The 26,871-nt window shown below is 47.4% G+C and overlaps 1 protein-coding gene across 2 annotated transcripts in view; it reads right to left on the reverse strand.

Annotated features, from left to right (window-relative positions):
- Window positions 1-26,871, reverse strand: part of STARD9 (StAR related lipid transfer domain containing 9) — a 122,762-nt gene that overhangs the window by 2,030 nt on the left and 93,861 nt on the right. Inside the window, exons 22-32 of one of the 2 annotated variants that reach the window (XM_047075224.1) lie at window positions 26,122-26,602; window positions 13,987-24,156; window positions 13,603-13,800; window positions 13,000-13,183; window positions 12,513-12,653; window positions 1,692-1,809; window positions 1,380-1,501; window positions 1,061-1,125; window positions 690-892; window positions 375-454; window positions 27-185 (exon numbers count right to left, since the gene is read on the reverse strand). In XM_047075224.1, coding sequence (XP_046931180.1) covers window positions 27-185; window positions 375-454; window positions 690-892; window positions 1,061-1,125; window positions 1,380-1,501; window positions 1,692-1,809; window positions 12,513-12,653; window positions 13,000-13,183; window positions 13,603-13,800; window positions 13,987-24,156; window positions 26,122-26,602 — 11,921 coding nt within the window. The remainder of the gene's footprint in view (window positions 1-26; window positions 186-374; window positions 455-689; window positions 893-1,060; window positions 1,126-1,379; window positions 1,502-1,691; window positions 1,810-12,512; window positions 12,654-12,999; window positions 13,184-13,602; window positions 13,801-13,986; window positions 24,157-26,121; window positions 26,603-26,871) is intronic. The other variant, XM_047075225.1, reaches the window with a different exon arrangement.

Consider the following 26,871-nt stretch of genomic DNA (forward strand, 5'->3'; position numbering starts at 1 on the left):
GCATCCAGCCACACAGGAAGGATCACCTGGGCCAAGTAGATGACTCTAGTGATGTCCCTTCCTTCCACAGTGAGAGGCTGTAGGATCCAGGCACTGGGCAGGATCTCCCCTCGGACCATGTCTCTGCTGGGTCTCGGCATGGATGTATCATAAACAGACTGAGCCGCCATGACAGACAGGTGCCCCTGGGGACAGGGAGTAAAGTGGATCAAACCAGGACAGGCTCCAGTGCAGCCAGACAGGCTTCATGTCATCCTCATCCCTGCCCACCGCACCCTCCTTTCCCTGCAAGACCTGAGGCCCACAGTGACTGCCTCTCAACAGCACTCCAGCCCAACTTCCTCCCACATCTTTACCACCAGCGAGGCAGGCACCTCTTTAGCTTCCACGCAGACACAACAGAAATCCCGCGGCTGCTTCAGGGCACACAGGGCAGTACTGCACACCAAGTACACTGGGGGGTCAAGAATGGGGAGAGTCAGGAGGTGCATGGACAGACCTAGTCCTAAATCCTTCCCAGCCCAGGAGCGCCCGCCAATATCCCGTCGTTCTGCAACCTGACAGGCAGACCTAGCCTGAGCCACCCAGAGGAGGTCGTGTGAGCACCTGGCCTCCCGAGAGGACCACCTCCAACCCTTGCTGCCCCTGGCCCCTGGCCCGGACCCATGGGAAGCCCTCCCTGGGCTCACCAAGGTTGATGCTGTTGGTCACCCGCTGATGCAGCCTCGCTGTCTGGATGGGCTTGTGGTAGAGCGGCCACAGGGTGGGGTCACTCACAGCTGCCCACACATGAGACAGTGGCTGGGAAACCACGCCTGCCCCCAGGAAGCCATGCCGAGTAGAAGAAAACATCTTGTAGTAAAGATGCACCTCCTGCTCCTCACCCTGATGGCTGGGAACACCGAGGGTGGGGAAGAGGAAGAAGAGGTGAGAACTGGGCTCCTGGGTCATAGAGGGGCAGTTCAGGGGAGGGACTCAAGGGAGCCGGGGCAGAGAAGGTAAAGGAGGAAAGAGGACAAGCAGGACAACAGGTTAGGACAAGACACTACAAGGAACTTACTTCCAGCCAGCTGCTGGCTGGCAGCTGAAGAGGTTGTGCAGGTTACCTGAGCAAGCAGCCATTACCTGCAGACACAGGGATCACACCCAAGTGAGCGGGCACGGTACAAAGCAGACCCCTGGGTTAGTCAGTCACTAGGGCCAGTGTTTGCTGAATTCCCTTTCTGTCAAGATGGAGAGCCACCAAAGAAGCCCTAACCCTCATCTGAAAGAAGTTGGCCCTCATCTGCCCTGCTCTTTCCCTCCTTTCCCTCCCCCCCCTCCCCACCCGGCGGAGGGCTGGTAAAGGAACCACGGGGACAAGCGGAATCGCTCCTCACGTCAGCAATAGAGATGTCCACGATGTGCTTGGCCAAATCTTGATAGGAGGAGGACAGGTAGGCCCCCAGGCTGGACAGGCTGGACGGACAGCAGCAGCAGCTGCCCAGGGAGGTTCTGCGGCCTGCAGTGAACAGGCAGAGGTCGTGAGACAGCATGAGCATCGAGGCCTCAGAGCAGCAACAGCCTCCTGAGGGACAGTGACTCGGGGCTGATAACCTCGGGCTAATGACTCCCTAAGGATCTAGAGGACCTCCGCCCCCAAAGTCCCCAAACCGGGCAGATAGCTGCATGCCCTCACCCCCACCACTCACTGTAAGCTAAGCTCTTCCAGGTGGATCCAGCCAGACTCAGTTGACTGTTCCTCACTGCAGAATGTCCCCGAACATCCCCTATCCAGGAGTCACTGGAATCAGGCAAGTGTGTGTCCCCCTGCAGAAAAGATGTTTAGGACCAGAGCAAAGGAAGATAAAGCAGAGCACCAGAAAGCCTGTGTAGAATTATCTCCTCTGCCTCTGAACTATCCCAATAGTTTCCAATGTAGAGGCTCTATCAAAAAAATCTTCCCCATGGAGCCTGGGTGGCTCAGACAGCTAGGTGTCCAACTCAATCTCGGCTCAGGTCTTGAGCTCACAGTTTTAAATTCGAGCCCCGTGCTGGGTGCTGTACTGTGCATGAAGCCTGCTTTAAAAAAAAAAAAAAAAAAAATCTTCCCCATTGGGATTACAGGAGGTTGGATGTCCCCCAGAAGCCAAGAGCAATAGAAACCAGTCCCTGGACAATCTCTCCTTATGGTTCAAGCCACAGGATCAACGACTGCTTGTAGGAGAGCTCCAAAAGGGATCAAAATGAACAGAGCCTCAGAGGACCTGGTATGGAGCCTCAGTGGGTTTGGGGGCTCTACCATGTGGCAACACGAATGAGGCCATGGCTGGAGCCCAAGTGGAAGGTGGGAGGGGGAGGAAAAGCAACGGGCCGTGAAAAGCTTGACCCTAGGCCCCAACTTCCCCAAGCCTCACCTCCCCAACCCCATACAGCAACTAAGCCAAAGGTCCTAATTTGGAACCAGACGGGATGATCTCTGGATCTGCAATACAGTCCTCCCACCTTTACTTCAGCTGGCAACTCAGTGACATGACCTTGACCTCTACCGGACCTGACAGGCACTCTCCATCCCACCTCTATCAGTTTTTAACCTATGGCTAAAGACAAGAAGAGGTGAACACAGACAGTTCTATCTCCATCCTTGTCTCCATTCCTCTGCTGCAACATATAGTCTCTTGTACTTTAAGCAGGTGTCTCTGTCTCAGATTGAAGTCTTGTGCCATCTTCTTGGGAACTTTCCACTACTGATCATCTCCTCCTTCACTGTTGCCTCTGCCTCACCCTCTTCGTTGGATCCTTCCTACAAGCACTCAAGCATGTAAATATTTCTCCCACCTTTAAAAAATTTCCTCAGATGGGTCCTTGCTCTCCCACCCTTCACACACGTGCTTCTTGAATCAACGGTCACCATTCACCATCTCCCACCTCTCACTCCCTTCTGAACCTGCTTGAACATAACATTTGCCTCACTACTCCACCCAACAGCAGTCACCAGGTCCCTGTGACATCCATGTGCTTGAAGCTGATCACCAACTCCAGTCCCCACCTTACTGAACCTCTCCGTGAGCTTCCACTCAGCCAGCCTCTCCCTTTCACTCAAGATAATCACTTCCTGAGTCCCCAGGCTCTTGGCACCTCTCCCTGCAATGCTCCTTCTCCTGTGTTGGCTCAGACTCCTCAAACAAAAATCGATATTCTGGGATTCTTTCAGGACTTAGGCCTAGGCCCTCTTTTCTCACTCATTATATACTCCTAAGTGATTCCATCTGCTCCCCCTGCTACACTGATGACTCCCAAAAGTAAATATCCATGGTTTAATCAATAAATACTGATGACACAACTAGCTACCATGTGAAAAAAATGGATCAGAGACCCATTTCATACATCATGCCAATATAAACTCTTCATGCTTTGTGGCTCAAAAATACATGGAATAAAGAATTTATTATTACTATAAGAAAAGAATAAGTTAAAAAAATTATAGTGGGGATATGACTTCCTAAACAGGGCATAAAATTCAGAAGCCATGAAGGAAAACATTGGTAAACACCAGGCAACACAAAATTAACATTTTCCAGGAGCGCCTGGGTGGCTCAGTCAGTTGAGCATCCAACTCCTGATTTCAGCTCAGGTCGTGGTCTTGCAGTTGGTGAGTTTGAGCCCCACATCAGGCTCTGCTCTGACAGTACGGAGCCTGCTTGGGATTCTCTCTCCCCTCTCTATGCCCTTCCCTTGCTCATGCTCTCTCTCTCTCTCTCAAAATAAATTTAAAAAACTTTAAAAAGTAACATTTCCAGGTAGTAATAAAAAAACAAAATAAAAACACACAACTAGGAAAAAACACTGGTATCTCAAATGAAACAGAAGGATAATTTTCTTAATATAAAAAGGGCCTCTAAAACCAAAAAGACTAACCCACTCGAGAAGTGGATATAGTGCACTGTCATGGAGCAAAAGGACACAGAACTTTTAAGAATCTGAAAACACACTCGATCTTAGACACGAGGAGAACTGCAAATGCGTATTTTATGCCCATCACACTGCCAAAGACTGAAGGAAAAACCCTTGGCAACGCTCTGTTAAGCAGAGTGGTCAAGTATTATTTAAGAGTGTAAACTGGTATACTTTGGAAACATCTACCACATATTTTAAATTTAAAAATGTACATACCCTTTGACCTACCAATCTCATTCGTAGGAATGCAACCAAGAGATGTTCTGTCATTTAAGTATAAAAGCGATTAAACAATTTCAAATACAAACTCAGGGACCAAAGAGAAAGGGCCCATGAGTCTTTCTGGAAGAAATTATGAGGGGACGAATCACTAGGGAGGAATAAAAATGCCTGGAAAATTACTAGAAGTGAGCAGAGTCCATTTAATCTAGCCGAAGAACAACTCTATGAATGCAAACATTATACACAATGTAGAAATACTCTGACAAAAAGTAAAGGAAAAAAAAGGGTAGAATACATTGATTTCCTGATGTTTTATAAAGGTAACAACACTGCTAAATCAAGCAATAAAGACTATTTGAAGATATAAAAGTGATCATGGAAAGAATTTTTTAAAGGCTTCCAGATTATCAGACAAAAAAGACACATATTTACCCTCACAGCAGAGAACAAACAGACCACATAATGATAAAACAACAAAAAATTTTTAGATGTCCATGGGAAGATATGCCTAGGTGGCTCAGTCAGTTGAGCATCTGACTCCTTGATTTCAAATCAGGTCACGATCTCATGGTTATGAGATTGAGCCCCATGTCAGGCTCTAAGTGTGGGGCCTGTTTGGGATTCTCTCTCTCCCTCTTGCTCTGCCCTTCCCCTGCTTACTCATGTGTGTTCTCTCTCTCTCTCTCTCTCTCTCAAAAAAATAAATTAAATAAATTAAATAAATAAGTTGATGTCCATGGGAATACTGATAATGAAAAAACCTTAATAAACTTAAAAAAGTAGAAATCATATTTCTCTGGATTCTTTCATAATCAACACGTAGCAAACTAAAAATTAATAATAAAATCAGAAACACAGGAGGCTTTCTACCAAAAAGTTCTTAAGAACTCATAAGAACTGGATTAAGGAAGAAATACAAACTGAAAATGCAAAATTACTATAAAAAATAGATAAAATATGTAAGTTATGGGATATAACTAAAGTACCATTCAGGTGGAAAATTTTAACTTTAAATATTTACATCAGTGAAAAAATAAAAAATAAATGAGTTGGTGTAATACCTATACACCAACAAATTAGATAGATGAACAAATTCCTAGAAAGACACAAACTACCAAAACTGACTCAAGAAGAAATAGATTCTGAAAATAATATGACACTATATGTTAGCTAACTAGAGTTTAAATAAAAATTTGAGGGGCACCTGTGTGGCTCAGTCGGTTGAGTGTCCGACTTCGGCTCAGGTCATGATCTCATGGCTCATGAGTTCGAACCCCACGTTGGGCTTTGTGCTGACAGCTCAGAGCCTGGAGCCTGCTTCAGATTCTGTGTCTCCATCTCTCTATGTCCCTTCCCCGCTCGTTCTCTCTCTCTCAAAAATAAACACTAGAAAAAAAATTTTTAATAAAAAATTTGAAAAAAGGAAGAAAAAGAATAGAATATCTGAACAGACATTTAACAAGATATTGAATTAGTAATCAAAACAATTCCCACAAAGAAAATTTCAAGACCAGATAGTTTCATTAGCTTCAAATCTACCAAACATTTAGAGAATTAACACCCAATACTTCACAAATTCTTTCCAAAAACAGAAGAGGAGAGAATAGTTCATAAATCATTCTAGAAGTCCCTGACATAAAACCAAAGAAACCACACGTAAACTACAGATCAATTTCCCTTATGCATATCAACACACAAACCCCCAACAAAATATTAGGAAGGTGAATCTAGCAACACAGAAAGAGTTATATACATCATGACCAAGTATACACCATTCCTGGGATTTATCCTAGGAACACAAGATTAGTTCAATATACAAAAATCAATCATGTAATACACCATATTAATAAAAGAAAAAATCCACACAATCATCTCAATAGTTACAAAAAAAATATTTGACTAAATTTAATACCCTTTTATGATAAAAACTCACTCAACAAACTAGGACTGGAAAGAAATTTCCTCAACTTGATAACAACTGTCCACAAGTTAACATCATCCTTAATGGTAAAAGGCTGAGTGGTTTAGTACTAAGATCAGTAACAAGAATGTGTGCTCTCATAGCACTTCTATTAACATTGAACTGGAGATTCTACCCAGGGCAATTAAACAAGAAAACAACAACAGGGGCAGATGATATGATCTTGTATACAGAATGTCCTAAGGAAGCTACTAAAAAACTATCAGAGCTAATAAAAAAATCAACTCAGCAAGGGTACAAGAAACAAGATCAATACACAAAAATAAACAGTAGCAATTAACAAACTGAAAATGAAATTAACAATTCCATTTATTATAGCATCAGAGGAATAAAATAATAAATTGAATAAAACAAATTCAAAATTTATACTCTGAAAACTACAAAACAGTGTTGAAAACAAAGAAGACCTGAATAAATGGAAAGATACTCCATATTCATGGATCAAAAGACATTACTATTAAGATGTTTAATACACCCCAAAATGACACAAACATTCAATGAAATCCAAATCCAAATCCCACCTGACTTCTTTGCAGAAATTGATAAGCTCATCCCTAAATTCACATGGAAATTCAAGGGACTCAGAATAGCCAAAACAATCTTGCAAAAGAATAAAGTTGGACACTTCCTGATTTCAAAACTTACTACAAAGCTACAGTAATCAAAATAGTGGTACTGACATAAGGACGGACATATAATTCAATGGCATAAATTCAGAGTCCAGAAATAAATCCATACATCTATGGTCAATTCATCTTTGACAAGGGCACCAAGACAATTCAATGGGGGGGAAATAATAGTTACTAACAAATGGTGGTGGGACAAGTGGATGTTCACATGCAAAAGAACAAAATTCAACTCCTAATTTTGTCTCACTAAATACAAACATTAACTCAAAATGGATCAAAGACCTACACCTAGGAACTAAAAGCATACAACTATTTTTTTTTATTTTTTATTAAAAAAAATTTTTTTTAACGTTTATTTATTTTTGAGACAGAGCATGAACGGGGGAGGGTCAGAGAGAGGGAGACACAGAATCTGAAACAGGCTCCAGGCTCTGAGCTGTCAGCACACAGCCCGACACGGGGCTTGAACTCACGGACCGCAAGATCATGACCTGAGCCGAAGTCAGCTGCTCAACCGACTGAGCCACCCAGGCGCCCCAGCATACAACTATTAAAAGAAAATACAGGCACACCTTGGAGATACTGTGGGTTTGGTTCCAGATCACTGGAATAAAGTGAGTCAGATTATTGTTTTGTTTCCCAGTGCATATAAAAGTTATGTTTACACTATATTATAATCTACTGAGTGTGCTATCATTACATCTAAAAGAAACCCAATACATAGGGCACCTGGGTGGCTCAGTCAGTTGAGCCTCTGACTCTTGATTTTGGCTTGGGTACACAATCCCAGAATTGTGGGATGGATCCGGCTCCATGCTGACAGTGGAGCCTGCCTAAGATTCTCCCTTTCTCGGGGTGCCTGGGTGGCTCAGTCAGTTAAGCATCCAACTTGAGCTCAGGTCATAATCTCACGGTCTGTGAGTTCAAGCCCTATATCGGGCTTTGTGCTGACAGCGCGCAGCCTGGAGCCTGCTTAAGATTCTGTCTCCCTCTCTCTCTGCCCCTCCCCTGCTCACACTCTGTCTCTTTCTCTCTCAAAAATAAACATTTTTTAAAAATGTTAAAAAAAAAGATTCTTTCTCTCCGTCTGCCCCTCTCCCCTGCCTGTGCTCTCTAAAATTAATAATAATAATAATAATAATAATAATAATAAACAATGCATATAACTTAATTAAAAGTACTTTATTGCTGGAGTGCCTGAGTGGCTCAGTTAAGCATCCAACTCTTGATATCGGCTCAGGTCATGATCTCATGGTCGTGAGATTGAGCCCCTTGTTGGGCTCTGCACTGACAGCACAGACCTGGTTGGGATTCTCTCTCTCCCCCTCTCTCTCTGCTCCGCCCCTGCTCATGCTCTCTCAAAATAAATAAACTTTAAAAAAATACTTTATTGATAAAAAATGCTAACCATTATTTGAGATTTATATTGTAACCATTATTTGAGTCATAATCATTGATCACAGGTCATAACAAATATAATAATAATTAAAAAGTTGGAAATATTTCAAGAATTACCAAAATGGGACATAGAGACATAAAGTGAGCAAATGCTGTTGGAAACATGGCGGACAGACTTGTCTTACACAGCACAAACCTTCAATTTGTAAAAAAATGCATTACCTGCAAAGCATAATAAAGCAAAGCACAATAATAGGAGGTATGTTTGCCTATATAGGCATAATCTTTGTGACCGGGGATTAGGCAAAAATTTCTTAGATATGAAACCAAGAGTGCAAGCAATAAAAGGAAAAAATAGATAAAACAAACAGCATCAAAACATTTGTGCTTCAAAGGACATCACCAAAAAAGTATAAAGACAATACACAGAATGGGACACAATTGTTACAAACCAGATATATAACTGATAAAGAACTTGTACTACAATATATAAAAAAATTATTAAACTTAATAAAAAGATAATAATCCAATTATAAAATGGACAAAAGGTCTGAAAAGACATCTATCTGAAGAAAACATATAAATAGCTAGAGTAAACACATGAAAAGATGCTCAAAACCATTAGGATAATGCAAATCAAAACCACAGTGAGGTACCATGTCACATCCACTAGGACAACTATAATAAACAAAGATGATGGTCAACATGGGGAGAAATTCAGTGCTCACACACTGCTGGTGGGGCTTTAGAGTAGCGTAGCCTCTGTGAAAAATAGTTTGCCGATTGTTCAAATGGTGAAACACAGTTTCACCCATCTATGGACCCATCAACCCAACTCCTAGGTATATACTCAAAAGACAGGAAAATGTATGCCCATACAAAAACTTTTTTTCTTAAGTCAATAAATTTTTATGCAAAGAATTTTACATGTGATTCCTTCCACTGCCAATCACTGTCGTTCTTCCAAAGTCAGAATCATAATCTTCAAAATAGCCCCTTTATAAAGAACTTTTGGGGGCACATATGTGGCTCAGTCGGTTAAGCATCCAACTCTTGATATCATCTCAGATAATGATCTCATGATAGTGAGATTGAGCCCTGTGTCGGGCTCTGTGCTGACAGCATGGAGCCAGCATGGGATTCTCTCTCTCCCCTTTTCTCTCTGCCCCTCCCCTGCTTATGCTCTCTCTCTCTCAAAATAAATAAATAAACTTAAAAAAAAAAAAAGTTGACATCCTAAACTGGTGAAGCACAGGCAAGCTGTCTAGAGGAACAATCAAATGTTAAAGAGACAGCTCAACAGCCATCTGGAAAGAATAAAGTTGGATCCATACCTCATATATTCAAAATGAATCAAAGATTTAAATAGGAGGGGCGGGGAGCCTGGATGCCTCGGTCAGTTGAGCGTCTGACTCTCGATTTTGGCTCAGATCATGATCCCGGGGTCATGGGATCAATTCCCCTGCTCGGGCTCTGTGCTGAGCTGAGCGTGAAGCCTGCTTAAGATTCTCTTGCTCTTCCTCTCTTTCCCCTGCTTGCTTGCTCTCTCTAAAATAAAAATTAAATTAAAAGAAGATTTAGGGGCACCTGGGTGGCTCAATCAATGAGTATATGACTTCAGCTCAGGTCATGATCTCATGGTGCGTGGGTTCGAGCCTTCCGTTGGACTATGTGCTGACAGCTCAGGGCCTGGAGCCTGCTTCGGATTCTGTGTTTCCCTCTCTCTTTGCCCCTCCCCCATTCATACTCTGTCTCTCTCAAAAATGAAATAAAAATATTTAAAATTTAAAAAATTTTTAAAAATTAAAAAAGATTTAAATATGAAAAATTAAACTATACAATTTCCAGAAGAAACCACAGAAGTTCTTTATACAACTATGGAATGAAGAACATGTTTCTAATTATGATCAGAACATAGACACTTAAGAGGAGAACTGATAAATTTTCTGAATAGCTCCAAACACAATAAGCAAAGTCAAAAGAGAACAAAGAACTGGGATAAATATCATTAATTCCTATTAGGCAAAGGGCTAGCTTGCTAAAGAACTCCAGAAAACTGGTAACAATAACATAGAGAAATGAGCAAAGGATACGAACAGATGGCCCAGCAAAAATTTAAACATTTGATAACCTGTTGGAGAAACTGTGTATATCTGTGAGGTAACATCTGTCAATATTAAGATCTCAAATGCACATACTCTTCTGGGTATCTACCTCATGGATATATTTGTAGGTGTAGGAGATGATGCATACACACAGTTATTTACTGTAGCACTGTTTACAACATCAAAAGACTGAAATCAACCCCAGCTGGAGGACTGGTTACATAAATTACACTGGATCTTTATAATGGAATGCTACGTAGCAGTGAGAAAAAAAAAAGAGACAAAGCAAGTTCTCTATACAGTCATGTAGAAAGAGCTCCAAGATACCTTGAAGTGGCATGATATGCTTTATTCCATGAGCATTAAGATACTCTAGGAGGGCTCCCCCAACACAATAGTGCTATTTCTTTGGGGGCGGCAAGGGAGAAGGACCGGGTTGTCTGTTGCTAGGGGCGGGTACTTCCCTAGTTACCTTTAGAGATAGGTATACATAATTTTTTGTCTTTTCTACCATAGGAAAAGATTACCTATGCAAAACATCACATTTAAAACCATACAATAAAAGAGAAAAAAGAAACACTAAGTATTCAGCTGTTAAAAAGAGTAAGTCAGCAGCAGATTTGGTGGTGTGCAATGGTGTCCAAAAGACATTCTTAAGGAAGAAAAGTGACAAAGCAGGTCACTTTTGCTGCCATTCATGTGCTTTAGAAAGATACAAACATTATAAAAAAAAAAAAGAGAGAGAGAGAGAGAGAGAGAGAGGGAGAGATTTAAAAAAAAGAAAAAACATGGGGGCGCCTGGCTGGCTCAGTCAGAAGAGTATGCGACACTTGATCCTGGGGTTGTACAGATTACTTAAAAATAAAATCTAAAAAAAGGGAAAAAGAAAAAAATATGCATGTAACAAAATAAATAAAATTTTAAAAATTAAAATATAGAAAAAATACATTAAAAAAAGAAAAAATTTTTAATATGCACATTCTTATAGAAAGACATACAACATATTCAGAATACCTCCAGAAATCCACACGGTACTGGGATAGAAGATTGGTTCTGCGCAGGGCAACAGGAGAAAGACGAACTTGGCATCGTATATCCTTTGCTACTGTCTGAATACTAGTGAAGTTTTACTATAAAGCGAATTTCAAATTTTATATCCCTGGCCAGATCTTACCTGTGATAAACCTGTGTTTCCAACTGCTCCCTTTGCATTTCTCACAGAGACTTCAAAGCCAGTAAGTCCCAAACTAGACTCATGACCTTCCCCACAAAACCTGTCCTCCCCCAGTGCCTCACAGTCACCATCACTGCCCCTTCAGCTGCTCTGGCCAAAAAAAAAGTGTGTGTTGTTTCTGACTCCACCCTCGCCCTTCCTCTGTGTCCAGTGAATGTGCTCTGTCCAGGGCACCCCCCTGGGCCCCTGTGCTCGTTGTCACTAGCAGGGCTCCCACCCGGCAATGGGCAGCTCTCAGCAGGCTTTGCTGTGGTCATTGCCGGTCCACCCACAGCTGCCCAGTCCCCTCTCCTATAACCTCATCATCCTGCTCCCCTGGTTTCAAGGCTTTAGAGCAGCTTCTGGGAAGTAACATCAATCCGAAAGGGGCCTGAATTTGCAGCCGAGTCTACGTGATCTGGCCTTTTCTAGTCCTTCCTCAAGTCACTCTCCTTTCTTACCATATTCCAGCCATGCTAGCTTTCTTTTAGTTCCTCAAACTCTTCCTCCCTGAGGCCTCACTTACCAAGACCTCTGCCTGGAAGGCTATGTTCCCCACCCAACCCCCCATCTCTCCTGACACCTGACATACTACACTAAGCTTCTGCTCTGTTAACTGCCTCTCACACTTCTGGTGTCACTTTAAACACACTCTCTTCAGAGCATCTTTGCTGACCTTCCAGATCAGATCCCATTTTATATTGGCTTAGAACCCCTTCTTCATGTAACTTACTGCAACAGTGCTTAAATAATCTTACAATAATCTGTGCATATCCCTCTAACGGTTTAAGAAAAACTTTTTTGCTCACTGCTCTATCCCCAGTGCCTAAAATAGTACCTACAAAATAAACACATGTTGAATGAACACACAGGGAGAAGGAGGCAAAACTAAGGGAGAGACAAAGCCTATCCATCATCCACGAAAAGGGTTCAAGTCAGGGACAGCCTCCGGGAGGCAGAACCTCCTGCTCCAACTCCTGTCTCAGTGGCTCTGGCCTGTGGCTCATTGTTAGTATCTGCCCACTCACCACACTGTCTGGGGACTGGAGCTGGTCCGACAATAAGGCGTTGCTGCTGTTGTAGCCAGAGGTAAGACCAGAGGAGAGGCTTCCATTGGAGCTGGCAGACAGGGAGCTGGAGGCAGCCAGTGTGTGCAGCTTTTCTTCTTCCTTACAAGGACGGATGGCTGGCAACCAGCTGCTGGTACACCTTCTCTATCCCCTCCTCCCCTGAAACCACCCCTCCTCACCTCCCCAGTGCCTCCCCACATACCTACCCCAACTCTAAACCAAAGCAGCCTCCTCCCAGATTTTGGCCTGGGGACAGGAGCCAGTCAGAGGAGGGTGACAAGTAAAAAGAGCGAGCACAGCTTTGAGCTGGCACTAGGAGTCCAACACCTTCCTCCAAAGGCTACATCCCAGGACTCCAAGGCAGCCCGGGCGAAGGCTGACCCGGTCTGGCATCTTTCCCAGGCTCCTGGCCCACCCAGAATCACTAGCTTGCCCCATGCCCCACCCTCAGTAGCTGGGAGATGATCTGCTGGCGGATTCTCAGCTTCTCCTGCTCGGTCCGCTCCTGCAGCCGGGTCCGGGCCCGGGCAATCTCCACCTTGGCCTCCTCGCGGGCGCGCTGGTATTCTTGCAGCATCAGCGCTATGTCTGAGGCAGGGTGAGCAGACCGTGATGCCGACCCTGGGCTCCTAAGGAAGACCACAGGGTGGAGAGATGTCTTCTAACATGGTGGGTGCATGGGTGACGGCCCTGGCCTGCTTACCCCAGACCTATTCAACACCATCCTCTTGAAGGACCCATCCTCTTTGCCCAGTTTGGTTTTACCACCCATTTTGAGGTTCAGGCCTGCTGTCTTACACAGAAGGTCACAGCTGCTCTGTCCACCCTCTCCCATGAGCTCTGCCCCCACCCTGTTCCCTCCCACATCCTCCTTTTTCCCTTTGACCCATTCTCCCCGAGCTGCCTCCACCTGCCCACAGGAACGTAGGACCCACTCTTGGAATCACTCCTGTCCAAAGGAAGCTGCAGCCCCCACTTTCCAGGCCCTGCCCCCCACAGCCCTCCCACTCCATACACAATCTGCTCTCTGCAGGGTCCTGGTCCATACCTTGTAGTTTCCACAACATCCTTCCTCAGCTGCTGCAGGTATTCTCGGCGCCTGCTGGGTAGGCCGAGGTCCCAGGTGGGGAGATCCCTGTTGGGCAGGAGGCTCAGTTGTTTCTGGGGGCTGAGGTTCCGTGTCTGGTGTAAGTTCTGAAGTCGTTCAGCTCGCTCTCTCCGGAGGGCCTCAATGGTTTGTTTTTGCCTGAGACAAAATGTGATTGATTCACTGAAGCTGGCCCTGAATGCCCTTCTCCATCTTAAGATCTATCTCTGAGCCCTGGAAGATCCCAGAGCTGAGCAGGGGAGAAAGGAACAGCCAGCTATTAGCCTTCTGTGGTTCTCCTTCAGCCCACCCCTTGCCCTTTCATGCCAGGCTGGGGGCACTTACCGGGCAAAGAGCTCCTCCCAGGTGGACTGCAGAGGCTCCTCAGCAGCAAGTGCCTCCCCTGTCCCACTTTGCAGCACCTGCAGCAGGGCATCGGCCTCCCCAAAGCCGTGGTGCAACTTCGCTTCTGTGAGCTCTGTGCTGAGTGAGAGGTTCTGGGCCCCAATCTGCAAGGGGATCTGCTCCCTCTGGGACCACTCAGGATCCTGGCTCTGGTTGTCAGGAAATTGTAGGGGCTTCTGTCCCTGTTTTCCAGAGCTAAGATCACACCTGGTTCCCAGTGACTCCATACCTAGCCCCCCAGGAGAGCCATCCTGAACCCCGCTCCAATGACTGACTTTGTTATGCACTGAGGAGTCCCTCAGGCCGTGATGCTGGGCCTCAGCGGCCATGCATACCTGGGAACTGGAGCACAGTAGCACCTCAGATTGGCAGGTAGGGCTCAAAGTGGGACCCTGGAGCCCTGCAGTAGCAGTCAACTCAGAAACAGGGCAGGGTCTGAGGTGATGAAGGCCTCCTCTTGAAGAGGAAAAGTCCAGAGTGGGTTGTGGCTCACCCTCATTTTCTGTCTTGCTCCGCCATTCACTTGGCTCCCTACTGCTCAGCGAGCCACACTCCAAGGAAGCCACGTCCTCAGGCACGAAGTCATCAGCCAGACTCGGACTCTGGCTCCTCAGTGAGGGTGGTGGTGGTCTGCTTTGGACCAAGGTGGTGGTCTTGGGCTGAAGCTGCTGAGGGGGCTGCTCTATGAAACAGACTTGGAGTTTTGGGATATGTGGTGGACTGACCGGGGACCTCACCTCAAGGAGCAAATTGCTATCACTCCTTTCTAAGGGACTTCCACCTTCCCCACATGGAGCCCCCACTCTTTGGGAGTCACCGGACTCATTAACAATTTGAGAATAATTATCCACTGGAGGCCTGGGGGAATCAAGGAAAAGGTCTGGACTGGAGACAAAATTCTGGCGGCCTTCAAGAGGACAAGCTGAGGGGGCTGTGAGAGACAAACAAACTGGGGACAGCCCCAATCCTTGGGTGCTGGCACTAAGCGTGAGTATTGGGGAGGAGGCCCTGTCTACCAACAAGGTACCCACGGTGCCCAGCTCCTTCTGGACCTTAGGATTCCCCATGGACTCTGCAGGACTGGGGCAGGGCCCTGGGGAGTGGGAGCCTTTGAGGCTGGGGCTGTTGACAGCCAGGCAGGAGGGCTCCTCTGCCTGGATGCTGGGAGGCAGGGAGGCATTAAGGGAAGCCTGAGGGAGCACAGAAGGGAGGTTCTGCCCAAAGTGGGCTTTCTGAAGCCTCGAGTGGTATGCGGGTGCTGGAAAGCTCTGGGGCCTGAAGTGGGGGCTTTCTTCCTGAGATTCTGAGGGCCCTGCCATTTTCCATGCAGTTTCCTCTGACTCTCTCCTCTGAAGGGTCCCTGTGACATGTCCCTTTTTTTGAGACATGATGGGGATATCTGAGCCCAGCACTTCAAGGACCACATTGACCTCCTGAGGGTTGGCCTCTGGGGTTGGAAGGTGCAGAGGTGGCAAGGCCAGTTCAGTTTGGATGCCCTCATCCATGGTGGTCTGAGTACAGCAGTCCATCATTAGGGCCTGGGTCATCTCATCTGGGGACTCCCTCTTGACGTTCCGCTCCTTTTCAGCCACACTTGGCTGGGAGAAACTCCCTAACAGCTCCGAGGTGCTGTGTAGCAGCTGTGAGAGGTGGAGAGACAGGTTGTGCATGCTAGTCCAGGAGACCAGACCAGAGCCTGGCACTGCACTTGTTTCTGGCTGAGCAGAGATGTCAGTGGAGCTCCAGCAGACACTGCAGCCCAGGGTCTGTGTGCCCTGCTCCAAGGTGTTCATCCTGGACTGCCCCACAGGGCCACATGCCTCTGATGGATACAGAAGCATAATCTCATCTACTGGACCTGCAGCATTTTCTTCTGCCAACAGGGGCCTACTCCTCAGACAGCCTGCTTCATCAAGAGTGCCCAGGGTCTGGGCTCTCTTGTCAGGACCCTTACTGGGGATTGTTCCTTCAGGGGTGTTCAGGATGTGGGGGCTCCCCAAGGCAAATGAGGAGCCCCATACTTCCCAGGCCTCATGTGAACCTTGGGCATTTCTAATGCTGCTCTGTGTGCTTCCCAGGTCCCGGCCATTGGCATAGGTGCTGAGGTGGGAGTGGAGCGGAGAGTTCTGGTCTTCCAGGCCATCGTCCATGCTTGAACAACGGGCCATGCTTGATGGTATCGGGCCCTGGGTACAAGAGACATCCGCGGCACTGCCAAACACATACTGCTTCCAGCCAATGTGCACAGGACCCTCTGGACGTGAGGAGAGGATGTAGGGATTGATGTCCCTGGAGCCAAAGTGTAACGTTCCTTTGTCTACCCTAGAGTGCCACTTCTCTGGATTTTCCTGCCAGGACTCTTCCAGAGTACTAGATGTCCAGCCTGTCATGAAGTCAGGGATTGGCATGCAAGAAAGATCTGAGGACTTTGGGTAAGGAGGGTTGGCAGGTTGTGGGGGCTGGTGACCAGCAGTGCTCATGTCCCAGTTAGATGAGGCTTTCTGACTGCAGCCCTCAGCTTTCAGAGATGTTCCTGCTGCTGACTTTCCTTTGAAATGACCCCTGGGATGTGGAGTCCACCATCTGTTAGGCTCCTGTGTATCTTCATCTGTGGGGGAAGGAGGCTCCACACTCAAATTCAGCTCCTGAAGAGACCGGGAAGAGCTGATCACAGAGAACTGTGGTCTGGGGGAGGACCTGGAGTGTTTGGGGCCAGAAAAGACTGAAATCACAGGAAGTGAGCACCCATGATGGGGAGCCGGCTGCTCCCTGCCAGAGGCAGGCAGGCCAGGGCTCTGGGGTGTGGGCCATGGGGCTCCACTCTGCCCCAAAGGCATGGAGGCTGAGTCTTCAAAGCCTGATGAAAGCATCTTGGACACAGAGAGATGGGCTACAGATGCTTCCTCTCTGCCTGCATCTATAATTCGACAGCTGTCCAACCCACCTTCATGGGAAGGTTGGGAGCTCCTGCCCTGGGCAGGCTCTTCCCGACCACCTGAAGCCTGGTGTCTCTGCTGCTCTTCCTCATCCCAGGGACTGTCAGCTTGGTGCCTAGAAATGTGTTTTAACTTTGCTACAAACCTGGCTTGGGGATCCAATCCACTGTGATCTCTGGACTCAGTGGAAAGTTGTGGTTTTTCTGGAAGGCACTGGATGGCATCTTCTAAACATCCATGCTGAGGTTCCCCCAGAAGCTCACTCTCAATAGACCCTTCACTTAAATTCAGGGTGTATGGTCTCCCAGTTGTTAAAGGTGGTTCTGGCTTGGTTTGAGAGTCCTGTGCATTCTGGCCACCTACAGAGCTATCCTGAAATTCCCTCAGTGGCTCAGAGTACATGTCTGCAGAGGAAAAGGTAGCCTCAGGCTCTAGGCTGGCTTTCTTCTCAGCAACCTTTTTCTCAGGATCCTCTCCTGACCTTGAGCTTCCATCAGCCACTGAGTGGCTCAAGGAACATGTCATCACATCAGGGGCAGAAGGGGAGCTGCCCTCTTGAGCCAGAGATAGGACAGGAGCGGAAGCGGAAGGCTCCCAAGAACTGATGTCTGCTGGTGCAAATACTACACGAATGCCTTTGGGCTCAAGGCCAGGAGTCCAGAGCACTTCAGGTGCCCTGGAATAGCTTTCTGCTGTCTCATCCATTCCACAGGCTCTGGAAGATACTATGCAGGGTGGCTGGAGAGTATGTAGGGCAGTCTTGGCACTCCTCTTCCTCAGGTCACCGTCTCTGTAACACGATAAAGTATAGGACGGGGATGCACAGGCACGAGAATCCATGGGTTGAGGATTGCAAAGATGCCAGCAAGGTGATGTTCCACTGTCTTCCTGCCCCCTAGGTGGACTAAGAGCCCTGCTGCCTTCCATGCTCCCTGAGATGACGACACAGTCTAAAGTTTCCTGTGGATGTCTGCACTGGGACTCCTCCTGAACTTCAGAATCAGGGCTAGGTCTTTGATCTGGCAATGGAGTCGGTCTAGGATGTTTGCTGCTGGCACTGTTTGCTGGGCTGCAGGCTTCTGCCAGCCCACAGTCATCGCTCTCCTCCCACTTCACATGGTGCTGTGAAGGAGCTTCTGTATCAGCCCTTCTTGGGGCTCCAGGCAGGATGGTACCCTGTTTGGGACTTGCCCCCCCTTCCTCTAAGCCAATGGAAGCCTCAAAGCACCGGCCATGGTCTTGGGTACGTCCTGAGAGGCTGACAGAATTCTGAACATCACAGGTCACAAGCCCACTTTCAGAACAGGTTGTTTCTCCTCCCTGTGCAGCCACTGAGAAATTACCTGAACCTCCACCACAAGTGGTATCTAGAATTCTAGGTTCGTGATGCACTGGGTTGGTCTCCTGACCACCAGGGCGTGTGCCTTCTGCAGTCTCCCATTGAGCTAACTGGCTTCCCCCACACAGAATCATGCCAGGATCACCAGAAGGGGCCCAAGAAGATAAGGCAGCCACTGCTTTCTCTGACCTTACCCTCCAGTCCACTACCAGTGTGGAAGGAAAACTGTCTGAGCTCACAGGATCAGCAGAGGAAGGTGTTCTGGTTGCTTTTTTCTTTTTCTCCATGATTTCAGAAGAGCTACAGTGACATACAAACTGTTCACCAGCTCCCAGAAAATGTCTCCGTTCTCCAGTACAATGGCTTTTGCCTGGAACAGGGGCTGCATGGGAGGAAGTTTGTGAGGGATGCCGTGGCCCTGTTTTAGTTTCAGTGTTGGGCAGCTGTTGAAAGCTGTCTGTAGGGAGGGGTGTGGCCTCATCAGTCGACAGATGTCCTGGTTCAGCAGAGCGAGATGTCACATAAAATCCTTGTGCTTCATCCTCATTCCTGGTCCTATCTGACATCGACTGGTCCCTTTGTGGACACTGAGGCCTACCACGGGCCCCTGAAGAATGTTCAGGTTCTAATAAAGTCACATAGTAAGGAAGAACATTGCCATCAGCCCCTAAGCCATGAAGCTGTTTTCCCTGGGCCTTTGCTTGTCTGATCTCCTCTAACACAGCCAGGTCCGTAGATGTATGAGCACAGTGCTCTGGGTGAGGCACCCTTGGCAGGGACACAGGTGCTGAGAAAGCACCACCAGCAGGACTGAGGTCCTTGGCCTCCTTCTCTGCCTTCTGCTTAGCCTGCTGGCCTTGACTGTTACCCTCTTCTAAGAGGCAGCTGGTCTTTTCAAGTGGGCTAAATCCCCTTTTCAGGGGACTAGCTCTTTCTGATCCTCTTTGCACAGCTGCCTCAGCTTCAGAAGCAAAACTCTCCCTGGGACTCAAGCCCATCACGATGCTTCTGAGGTCCCCTCCTTCATCTTGAGTGCTTGCTGATCTCCTGCTCTCTGCCCCCAGGGAAATGCTCTCTGGTACATGGAACTGACCATGAGATGCCATGGCCGTAGCTATCACAGACTCACACCAAGCAGTGTGTGCCAAGGAAAAGCCCCCTCTAACATCTCCCTGAGGGCTATAGCTTCGGGGCTCTCCACTCTGGTCTTGACGCCCTGCTCCAGTTACCGAGGGACTGTCAGTCATTTTGAACATCGTGGGATCCAGCACATAGTCAATGTGTACAGTATCACATGCGTGAAGATAGTTTCTTGGTAGCCTTGCAGAATCCAAAGGCAAGGTACCACTCAGGTCTCTGTGAGGAGCCACAGAGGAATCTGGCTGGCTCAGCAATGGGCCAGTCTCCTGGCTAAAAGATGTGCTCACACAATGTGGGCTTGGGCTAGGAACTTTCTGAGTCCATGAGACCATTTTGTCTTCCTCCAGTAGGCTCCCTCCCGTTCGCACAATCATTTCCTCAACTCGGCCTTGAGCTTTTGGCCCCTTTTGCTTAGAACTACTTACATGTTTGGCAACTTGGCTCTCCTGAAAATCTTTCACAGTTTCCAGTTCCTCAAGACCTCCCAAGCTACAGGGCTGCCCTCTGGGGCATGCAGATGCATTCCCTGCCTCGCTCTCCTTCTCAGAAGACATCTTCAATCTGGGCTGCGAAGGCAGAGCACTAGCCAATGCCTCAGTTCTTGGATTACCGCAAGTGTCTGCGAACCCTCTACCAGCTGTACATGTCCCTATGCAATCACAAGTGTCCCAGGATGGTCTGTCTAATACAGCTGGGGGAGTGTGCTCTGTCATAAACTTAATGTCTTGTATACATTCCCTTAACTTGAAGGGGCTCAAGATAATTTTTCGGACTTGGGGACCTTTCCCAATGCTATTGTTAACCTCCATTTCTCCAGCTTCACTATCCCTAAAGGTAATATCATCTATCTGTTTTGGAGAAGATGGCTGATCCTTGAAAGACAGGTGGTTTCCAGAGCTGCCTGACCTCAGGGCACAGTCAGCCATCTCCCGGTCCCTCTGGTCCTGGAACACAGACTCCTTACTGACTCCCTGTGTGGGAGGAGCATACAGCCGCTTATTTTGCTTGGATTCAATTTCTAAGATGCCATTTTCCAGCTTCATTACACTCCTAATTAGCCTGGCCATTTCATCAGCACTGTTAATTCTTTTATTCTGTTTTCTTCCAGAAGGTTCTTCTTTGAGGTTTAACGTTTCTTGTGATCTTCCAGAGCCCTTGCATTCACTCAGGTTTTTTTCCTGAGAGCTTATAACTGACCGGAATCTTTCATATGTAGACTCTGTCTGTGGAAGCTTAAACTCTTTTGAGCAGCCTTTGGAATGGAGAGATTTCCCAAGAAGCCCAGATTCACTCTTCCCCTCTGCTTTCCCCCCACCCTTGTGGGCTGGACTCTCATCTTGGGCCATCATCTCTGGGCCTCTTACTCTATGACATACTGATTTAGACTGCAAAGAAACAGCAGTTTCCCCCAGCATGTCCTTGTCAAGGGCTAAATTGATGGTTTTATAGATGAAATCAGACCTGGCCCCGGAAGGAAGCTGTCTGTTCATATCAAACGCCTGGGTCTGTCTTAGGACTACATGGTGATCCTGCTCTTCTTCCCCATCTGCCTCAGACTCACAAACAAGGAGAGGCCTCCCAGACCTACAATGGTTTGAGGAAACATTGCAATAGGACTGTATTGTGGCCTTTTCTTTTTCCTCAAGTGCTGAAAGACTGTGTTCATTTAAAATTCCAACTTGATTTTCAAATTCACATACTTTTGTGCTAGATGAAAGAAAATGTCTCTTCTGACCAACAAAAAGATAAACTGAATTATGGCTTTCTTCTTCAGTATTCCCAGGGCATTTCCCCATTTTTCTGATAACTTCCTTGGTGTTCAGATGAACTGGCCTCCCTGCTGTGACCTGCTGAGATGAGGGAATCTTGGAATTGTGGTTTTGTAACAGCACTGGCAAATTATTCTTCACATAAACATTGTGGAGAACCTGGTGGTCATGACCAAAGCCCCAGGCTTCCCTGGGGGGTGGGGAAGGCACTCTTGATTCTCTGCAAGCCGGAATCTCTAAGGCAGTTTCTGTCAGGGCATCCCGGCTTTTGGTCACATAGAATGTCTCCAAGGGGGGTGGCTTCAAGGAAGACAGGAATGGATTCCAGGCAGCAGAGTGGGGGTATGGCTCTGGACCTGACGCGAATGAAACGCTAGTGTGCCTTCCAACCACTTCCCTGGAGCTCTCCTGATAATTCACCTTCTCCTCCTGGAGGGGCAGGTAGCTGCTGTGACTTAAGTGCCCCTCCTGGCCTGCACTATTCTTTCTGAGAGGAGCCCAGCCCCGGGGCCCATGGTTTTCTTTAGTGGCTATGGTGACATTACTGTGACAAGGGCTCTTGAGGAAGAAACATTCATCAGAGGAAGTCATCAGTTCAGGCTTCCCATTACTCTGTGAAGACTCTTCCAAACTGTTCTGCTTGTCTTCATGTGCTTGTGTCATGGAATTTGCCACCTTGTTCTCGGCTACAAAGACTGGTGCATTTATAGTTCCAGAAGACAATGATTCTACATCTGCTGAGTAAGTGCCACTATGACTCACCTCTTTCTCTCTAGTTGTAAGGAAATCTGAAGTACCTTCTATCTCAGTGCTCAGATTGTCCTGTTCTTTCTCTGCTCTCAAATGCCTAATTTTGGAAAAATGGAGAGGAAAGGTGCTGAAATGCAGACTGCTGGATACCCCAAAACCAACTGGCAAGACAGTATCTGTTTCTTTGCCAGAAGCTTGGGTCAAGGAAGTGGAGTCTTCTTCAAGGGAGGGGAAAGCTGGCCTGGGCTCTCTCACAGCCTCCAGAACAGGATGAGACAGTTCAAGGAGGTACTTCTGCTGAAGGGCAGCCCAGTCCCTCTCAGGTGCACTGCCTACATGAGTTAATGAGGCGGCAGAGGCAGCCAAAACACTTGATAGGCTAGAGGTGTTGGATGCTTCCAAGTTGCCCTGCTGGGCTGTATCAGGGGTACCTCTGGCTCGAAAGATGCCAGCAACTCGTGGCTGAAGAAGGCTGTACGACCCCCAGAATGACAGCCTGGATGTATCAGAGGCAGGGATTGTGTACACACCTCTTACATGGCAAGGCAGCTCAGTGCCACCTTGGGGTACTTTGGAGTTATAAGGCAGGAGTGTTTCTGCCCTTGATGGCTTGAGTTCTTCCATATTTTGCCATTGTCCAGGCCTCTCCTGACCCTGGGGCTGAAATTCCTGGAAATCAGGACTCGGACATAAGGAACCCACTATTCCTGAAGGGCTGCTGGAATTGATCTTAGAGTCACAGGAAAACCAGGAATCCATGGACAACAGAGGGCTCCCTCTTGAAAGCTCCAGGCCTTGGAGTGTGTTTGCCTGTTCAGAGGAGCTCACCTCTACCTCCGACTCAGGTTGTTCACAGTGAGGCTGGGGTGGGGGGCCAAGGTAAAATGAACTGCTCATTGGCAGGATGGCATCCAGCCTGGTTCCTGTTTTATGGTTGATGGAACCAAGCCTGCACATTGCCTCGTGGTCCACTATGGGCAGACTGGAGGTCTGCAGGTGCCAAAATGTCTCTGCGGGCATCTCATCAGCTGAACTGAAGAAAGGCTCTTGCTGATCTTCCCCCAGTTCCTCCTTGGCATCAATCAGGCTATCCAGGGAAAAGCTCCTGCAAGTTTGGGTGAATAGTTCACTGTCTGAGGACATGGTGAAGCCCCTCACAGGGACTTTAGCTCTGGCTCTGGGGTGGCCGTGGTGGTTGGTGAGATAACTGCTCCCTGAGCTGTCTGGCGGGCTTTCATATCCTTTCTCAGCCAGCGAGTCCTCAGATATTTGGCTGTCATCACTTTCAGAGTTCTCTGACTCTGGGAGATCCTGTTCCTTCCCCTGGAGGTCCTCTGGCTTCAGTGGCTCCATTTGGGCTTTGGCATAGACATAGGAGAGAGAATCCACTGAGTAACTGCTATCCGCATCAGATAAGTCACCATCTTTCTCTCTTACAATATCCACTCTTGGGCTGCAATCGGTGAGTGAGGATGTGGAATCTGGGTCTCCTGCACTGTGCTGCCTCCTCAAAGAGCTGCCATGAGGCAAACAAGAGGAATTTCTGACAATGTCTCTGGCCCTAGCTACCAGCACCCTCTGCTGCCTTTTTGATGCCTTGCTTGAAGAAGGTGGTTTGGATTCTACCCAGAAAGTCTTGGCTGCCTTTCCATGCCCAGATGCCTGTCTGGGTCCACAGGGATGTGAGGAACTGCATCTGGCTCCCTTAGCAGTCTTGTGGGTCCCAACGTTCCCTTCTTTATGCCACCCTGATCGTGTGTGGTCAGAGTCTGCTAGTCCCCTACCCCTCCTGGTATAGGTGGAAGGGCTGAGTGCTTCTGGCTCATCCTTTGGCTTTAGCTTGTTAGCTGAATGGTCAAGAGATGCTAAGCTCTGGGACACCATCCAACAGGTCTGGTTACCCATGCTCTCCATTTCCTGAATGCTGGCAGACTCAGAACTCACAGTGAGACAGGTGCCTGAGGCTGAGGCTCCTTTCCTTGCCAAGGCCCCCCTGGCTTTGCAGAGATGCCCCTTGCCTGAGGAACAGAGGGCATTCTTGCTGAAATGCCCTGTTCTTGGAGGGTAAGAAGCAGCCTGGGGCAAATATTCTTCTGATGGAATTGTCTCTGACATTTGGTCAGTAGGGTCAGGCAAAGGAGGTACCATGGTGGAGGGATCTTGACTCAGGAAAATACTGTGGAGACAAGGAAATCCATCTCAGAAAAGTAGAAGGCCCTATTGCCTGCTCACAAAGGGAATATAAAGTCCCACTTAGTTTTCTGTAAAAGAGGTTAAAAACTAGGCCAATGTCACTGTCCCCTAGCATTTGAAGTCAGAGAAAAGCTCTATGGGTACAAAAAGCAACTGTGGACTATAGCCCTGGCTTCAAAGAGGCCCAGGTACACTCTGTTCCTTAATTTCTTTATCTTATAAAAAAATTGAACTGAATCTGAATGTAATCATGCCTTTAGGGAAAACTTCCATTTAATAGGCAGCGTGAGGAAGAGAGGAACCATCTAAATGACACCACAAGGAATCAAACAGGCAAACCTATAAAGCATCATATTCTACAGAACTGATACACTTTTAACAAATCAGTGATATGAAGAAATAAAAATGAAATCAAAGAAAAAGGAACTTAAAAGACATAACCACATGCAGTGTGTAAATCCTATTTGGATCTTAATTTGAACTGTAAATACTTATTTTTGAGGCAATTAGAGAAATTTGATATGGCCTAGGTTTTGGATTGTATCGAATAATTAATCTTAATTTTGTTAAGTGAATAATGAAATGTGGTTCGAAGAAAAGCTCTTATTTTTTTAAGTGTATACTTGATGTAGGATTGAAATGACATGGTATCTAAGAGTTGCTTTAAAAATACTTCATCAGGGGCACCTGGGTGGCTCAGTCGGTTAAGCGGCCGACTTCGGCTCAGGTCACGATCTCGCGGTCCGTGAGTTCGAGCCCCGCGTCGGGCTCTGTGCTGACTGCTCAGAGCCTGGAGCCTGTTTCAGATTCTGTGTCTCCCTCTCTCTCTGACCCTCCCCCGTTCATGCTCTGTCTCTCTCTGTCTCAAAAATAAATAAACGTTAAAAAAAATTTAAAAAAAAATTAAAAAAAAAATACTTCATCAGAGGGGAGACTAGGTGGCTCATTTGGTGAGGTGATCAACTCTTGTTTTCTGCCCAGGTCATGATCTCACAGTTTCGTGAGCTTGAGCCCTACACTGGGCTCTGTGCTAGTGGTGTGGAGCCTGCTTGGGATTCTCTTCTCCCTCTCTCTGCCCCTCCCCAACTTGTGCGCGGACGTGCTCTCTCTCTCTCTCAAAACAAACAAATAAAAATATTTCATCAGGAAAAGGAAGGAGAGGAGATTAAAGCAAGCATGGTAGATGTTGGAAACTCCTGAATGTGGGTGATAGGGACACTATTCTCTCAACTTAGTCTATGTTTGAAAATTTTTAATAAAAGTCTTTAAAAAAAAAAAAAAAAAGCCTGCCTAGTACTCTGAAGACCAGAGAGGTGAGCCAACAGAACCAAAAGGCGTGAAGTCTACACATACTATGGGCAAGGCTCTGAGGTAAGCCTGGAGGATACAGAGAAGTAGACACAGTCCCCTGCTCCACCCTCACCTTGACTGAATATAAGGAGTGAAGGGGAAAAGAAAAAAAAAAGAAGATCCCAAATTGGACCCAGGAATCAGTTAGTGTTCCACTAGCTTACCAGTTGGAAGGTAGGGTGAGGAAGCTCACTTGAGGTGGCAGGACAGGTGGAAGGGAGGGAGGAGAAGGAAGCGTGTGGGAACACAGTCCGGTGTGAGGCAAGAGGAGAGGGAGGTGGTGGCAGGACAAACACAAGGAATGTATGTGCACAGCCAGGGTCTAAAGAGCAGGTGAAAAATGAGGCTGAGATTCTCACTTGGAAGATATCACCAAAGTAGCAAGAGTTGCCACTCGGGGTGGGAGAAGAGAAAAGCCTAAGTCTTAGAAGATGTCACCTACAAAGAAGAGGGGAAAAGTGGTGGGAAAAAGAGGAGGAAGCAAATCTTTCCATTTCACAGACTGAGAAACCATGGCACTGGGAAGTGAAGAACACTGACTGGGCAACAAGGCTGTAAACCTCAGCCAGTGATTTCAGGTGACCACAGCTGGCTGTACCTGTGTAGCCTGGGCAAATACTGGCTGCAGAGCCTCTGGAGGCTCAAAGAACGGCAATCTGTCAGTCTGCTTCTGTGTTGAGATTCTCGGACCATGGCACCAGCACCAGGGAGCCGGTATGGGGGCTTCTGGGTGTGGTCATCCTGGAGCCCACACAATGCCTTGGGCTGCTCCAGTCCTGTCTGGGCCTCCAGCAGCCTCTGCTTCTTGATGATTCTCTCTAGCTGGAAGGAGGCTTTTCTTCGCCGGATGTCCCTCTGTGCTGCCCGAAGCACGTTCCTGCGCCCAAGCTGCAGTCGCACCTCCCTCTTCTGGCTTCGGACCAGTGGGGGAGGCGGAGTCTCAAGATCTGTCTGGAGCCAAGCACCAGGTCGCACACAAGCCTCGAGTTCTTTCTCTGCGATGTGGTCTTGCTGCTGTTGCTGTTGCTGCTGCTGCAAGCCAGCCAGCCGGGGCTCTTCTATGAGCAGCCACTGCTGGTCTGGGAACCAAAGACACCCTGAGAGAAGGTCAGCACCTCTCTCCCTGCCCGTGTGGCATAGATTCACACAACTCTGGCTGTGGTTGGACCTGAATGGAGGGAAAGCCCTGGCCAAGATATGAGGGATGCCAGGCCCCCTTACCACAGGGCTAGGGAAGGAAGCCCCCAGGCATTAGCACATGCTGGGACAGGCACCAAAGCACAAATAAATGTGCGCGTGAAGACAGAGCAGGAGGTCCATCACTCTGAGGGGCAATAAGAAAGGTCGC

Source organism: Lynx rufus, unplaced genomic scaffold (genome assembly GCF_022079265.1).
Source record: "Lynx rufus isolate CCGP_SWC_20201006 ecotype Redwood Valley unplaced genomic scaffold, mLynRuf1.p SCAF_13, whole genome shotgun sequence".
Lineage (NCBI taxonomy): Eukaryota > Metazoa > Chordata > Mammalia > Carnivora > Felidae > Lynx > Lynx rufus.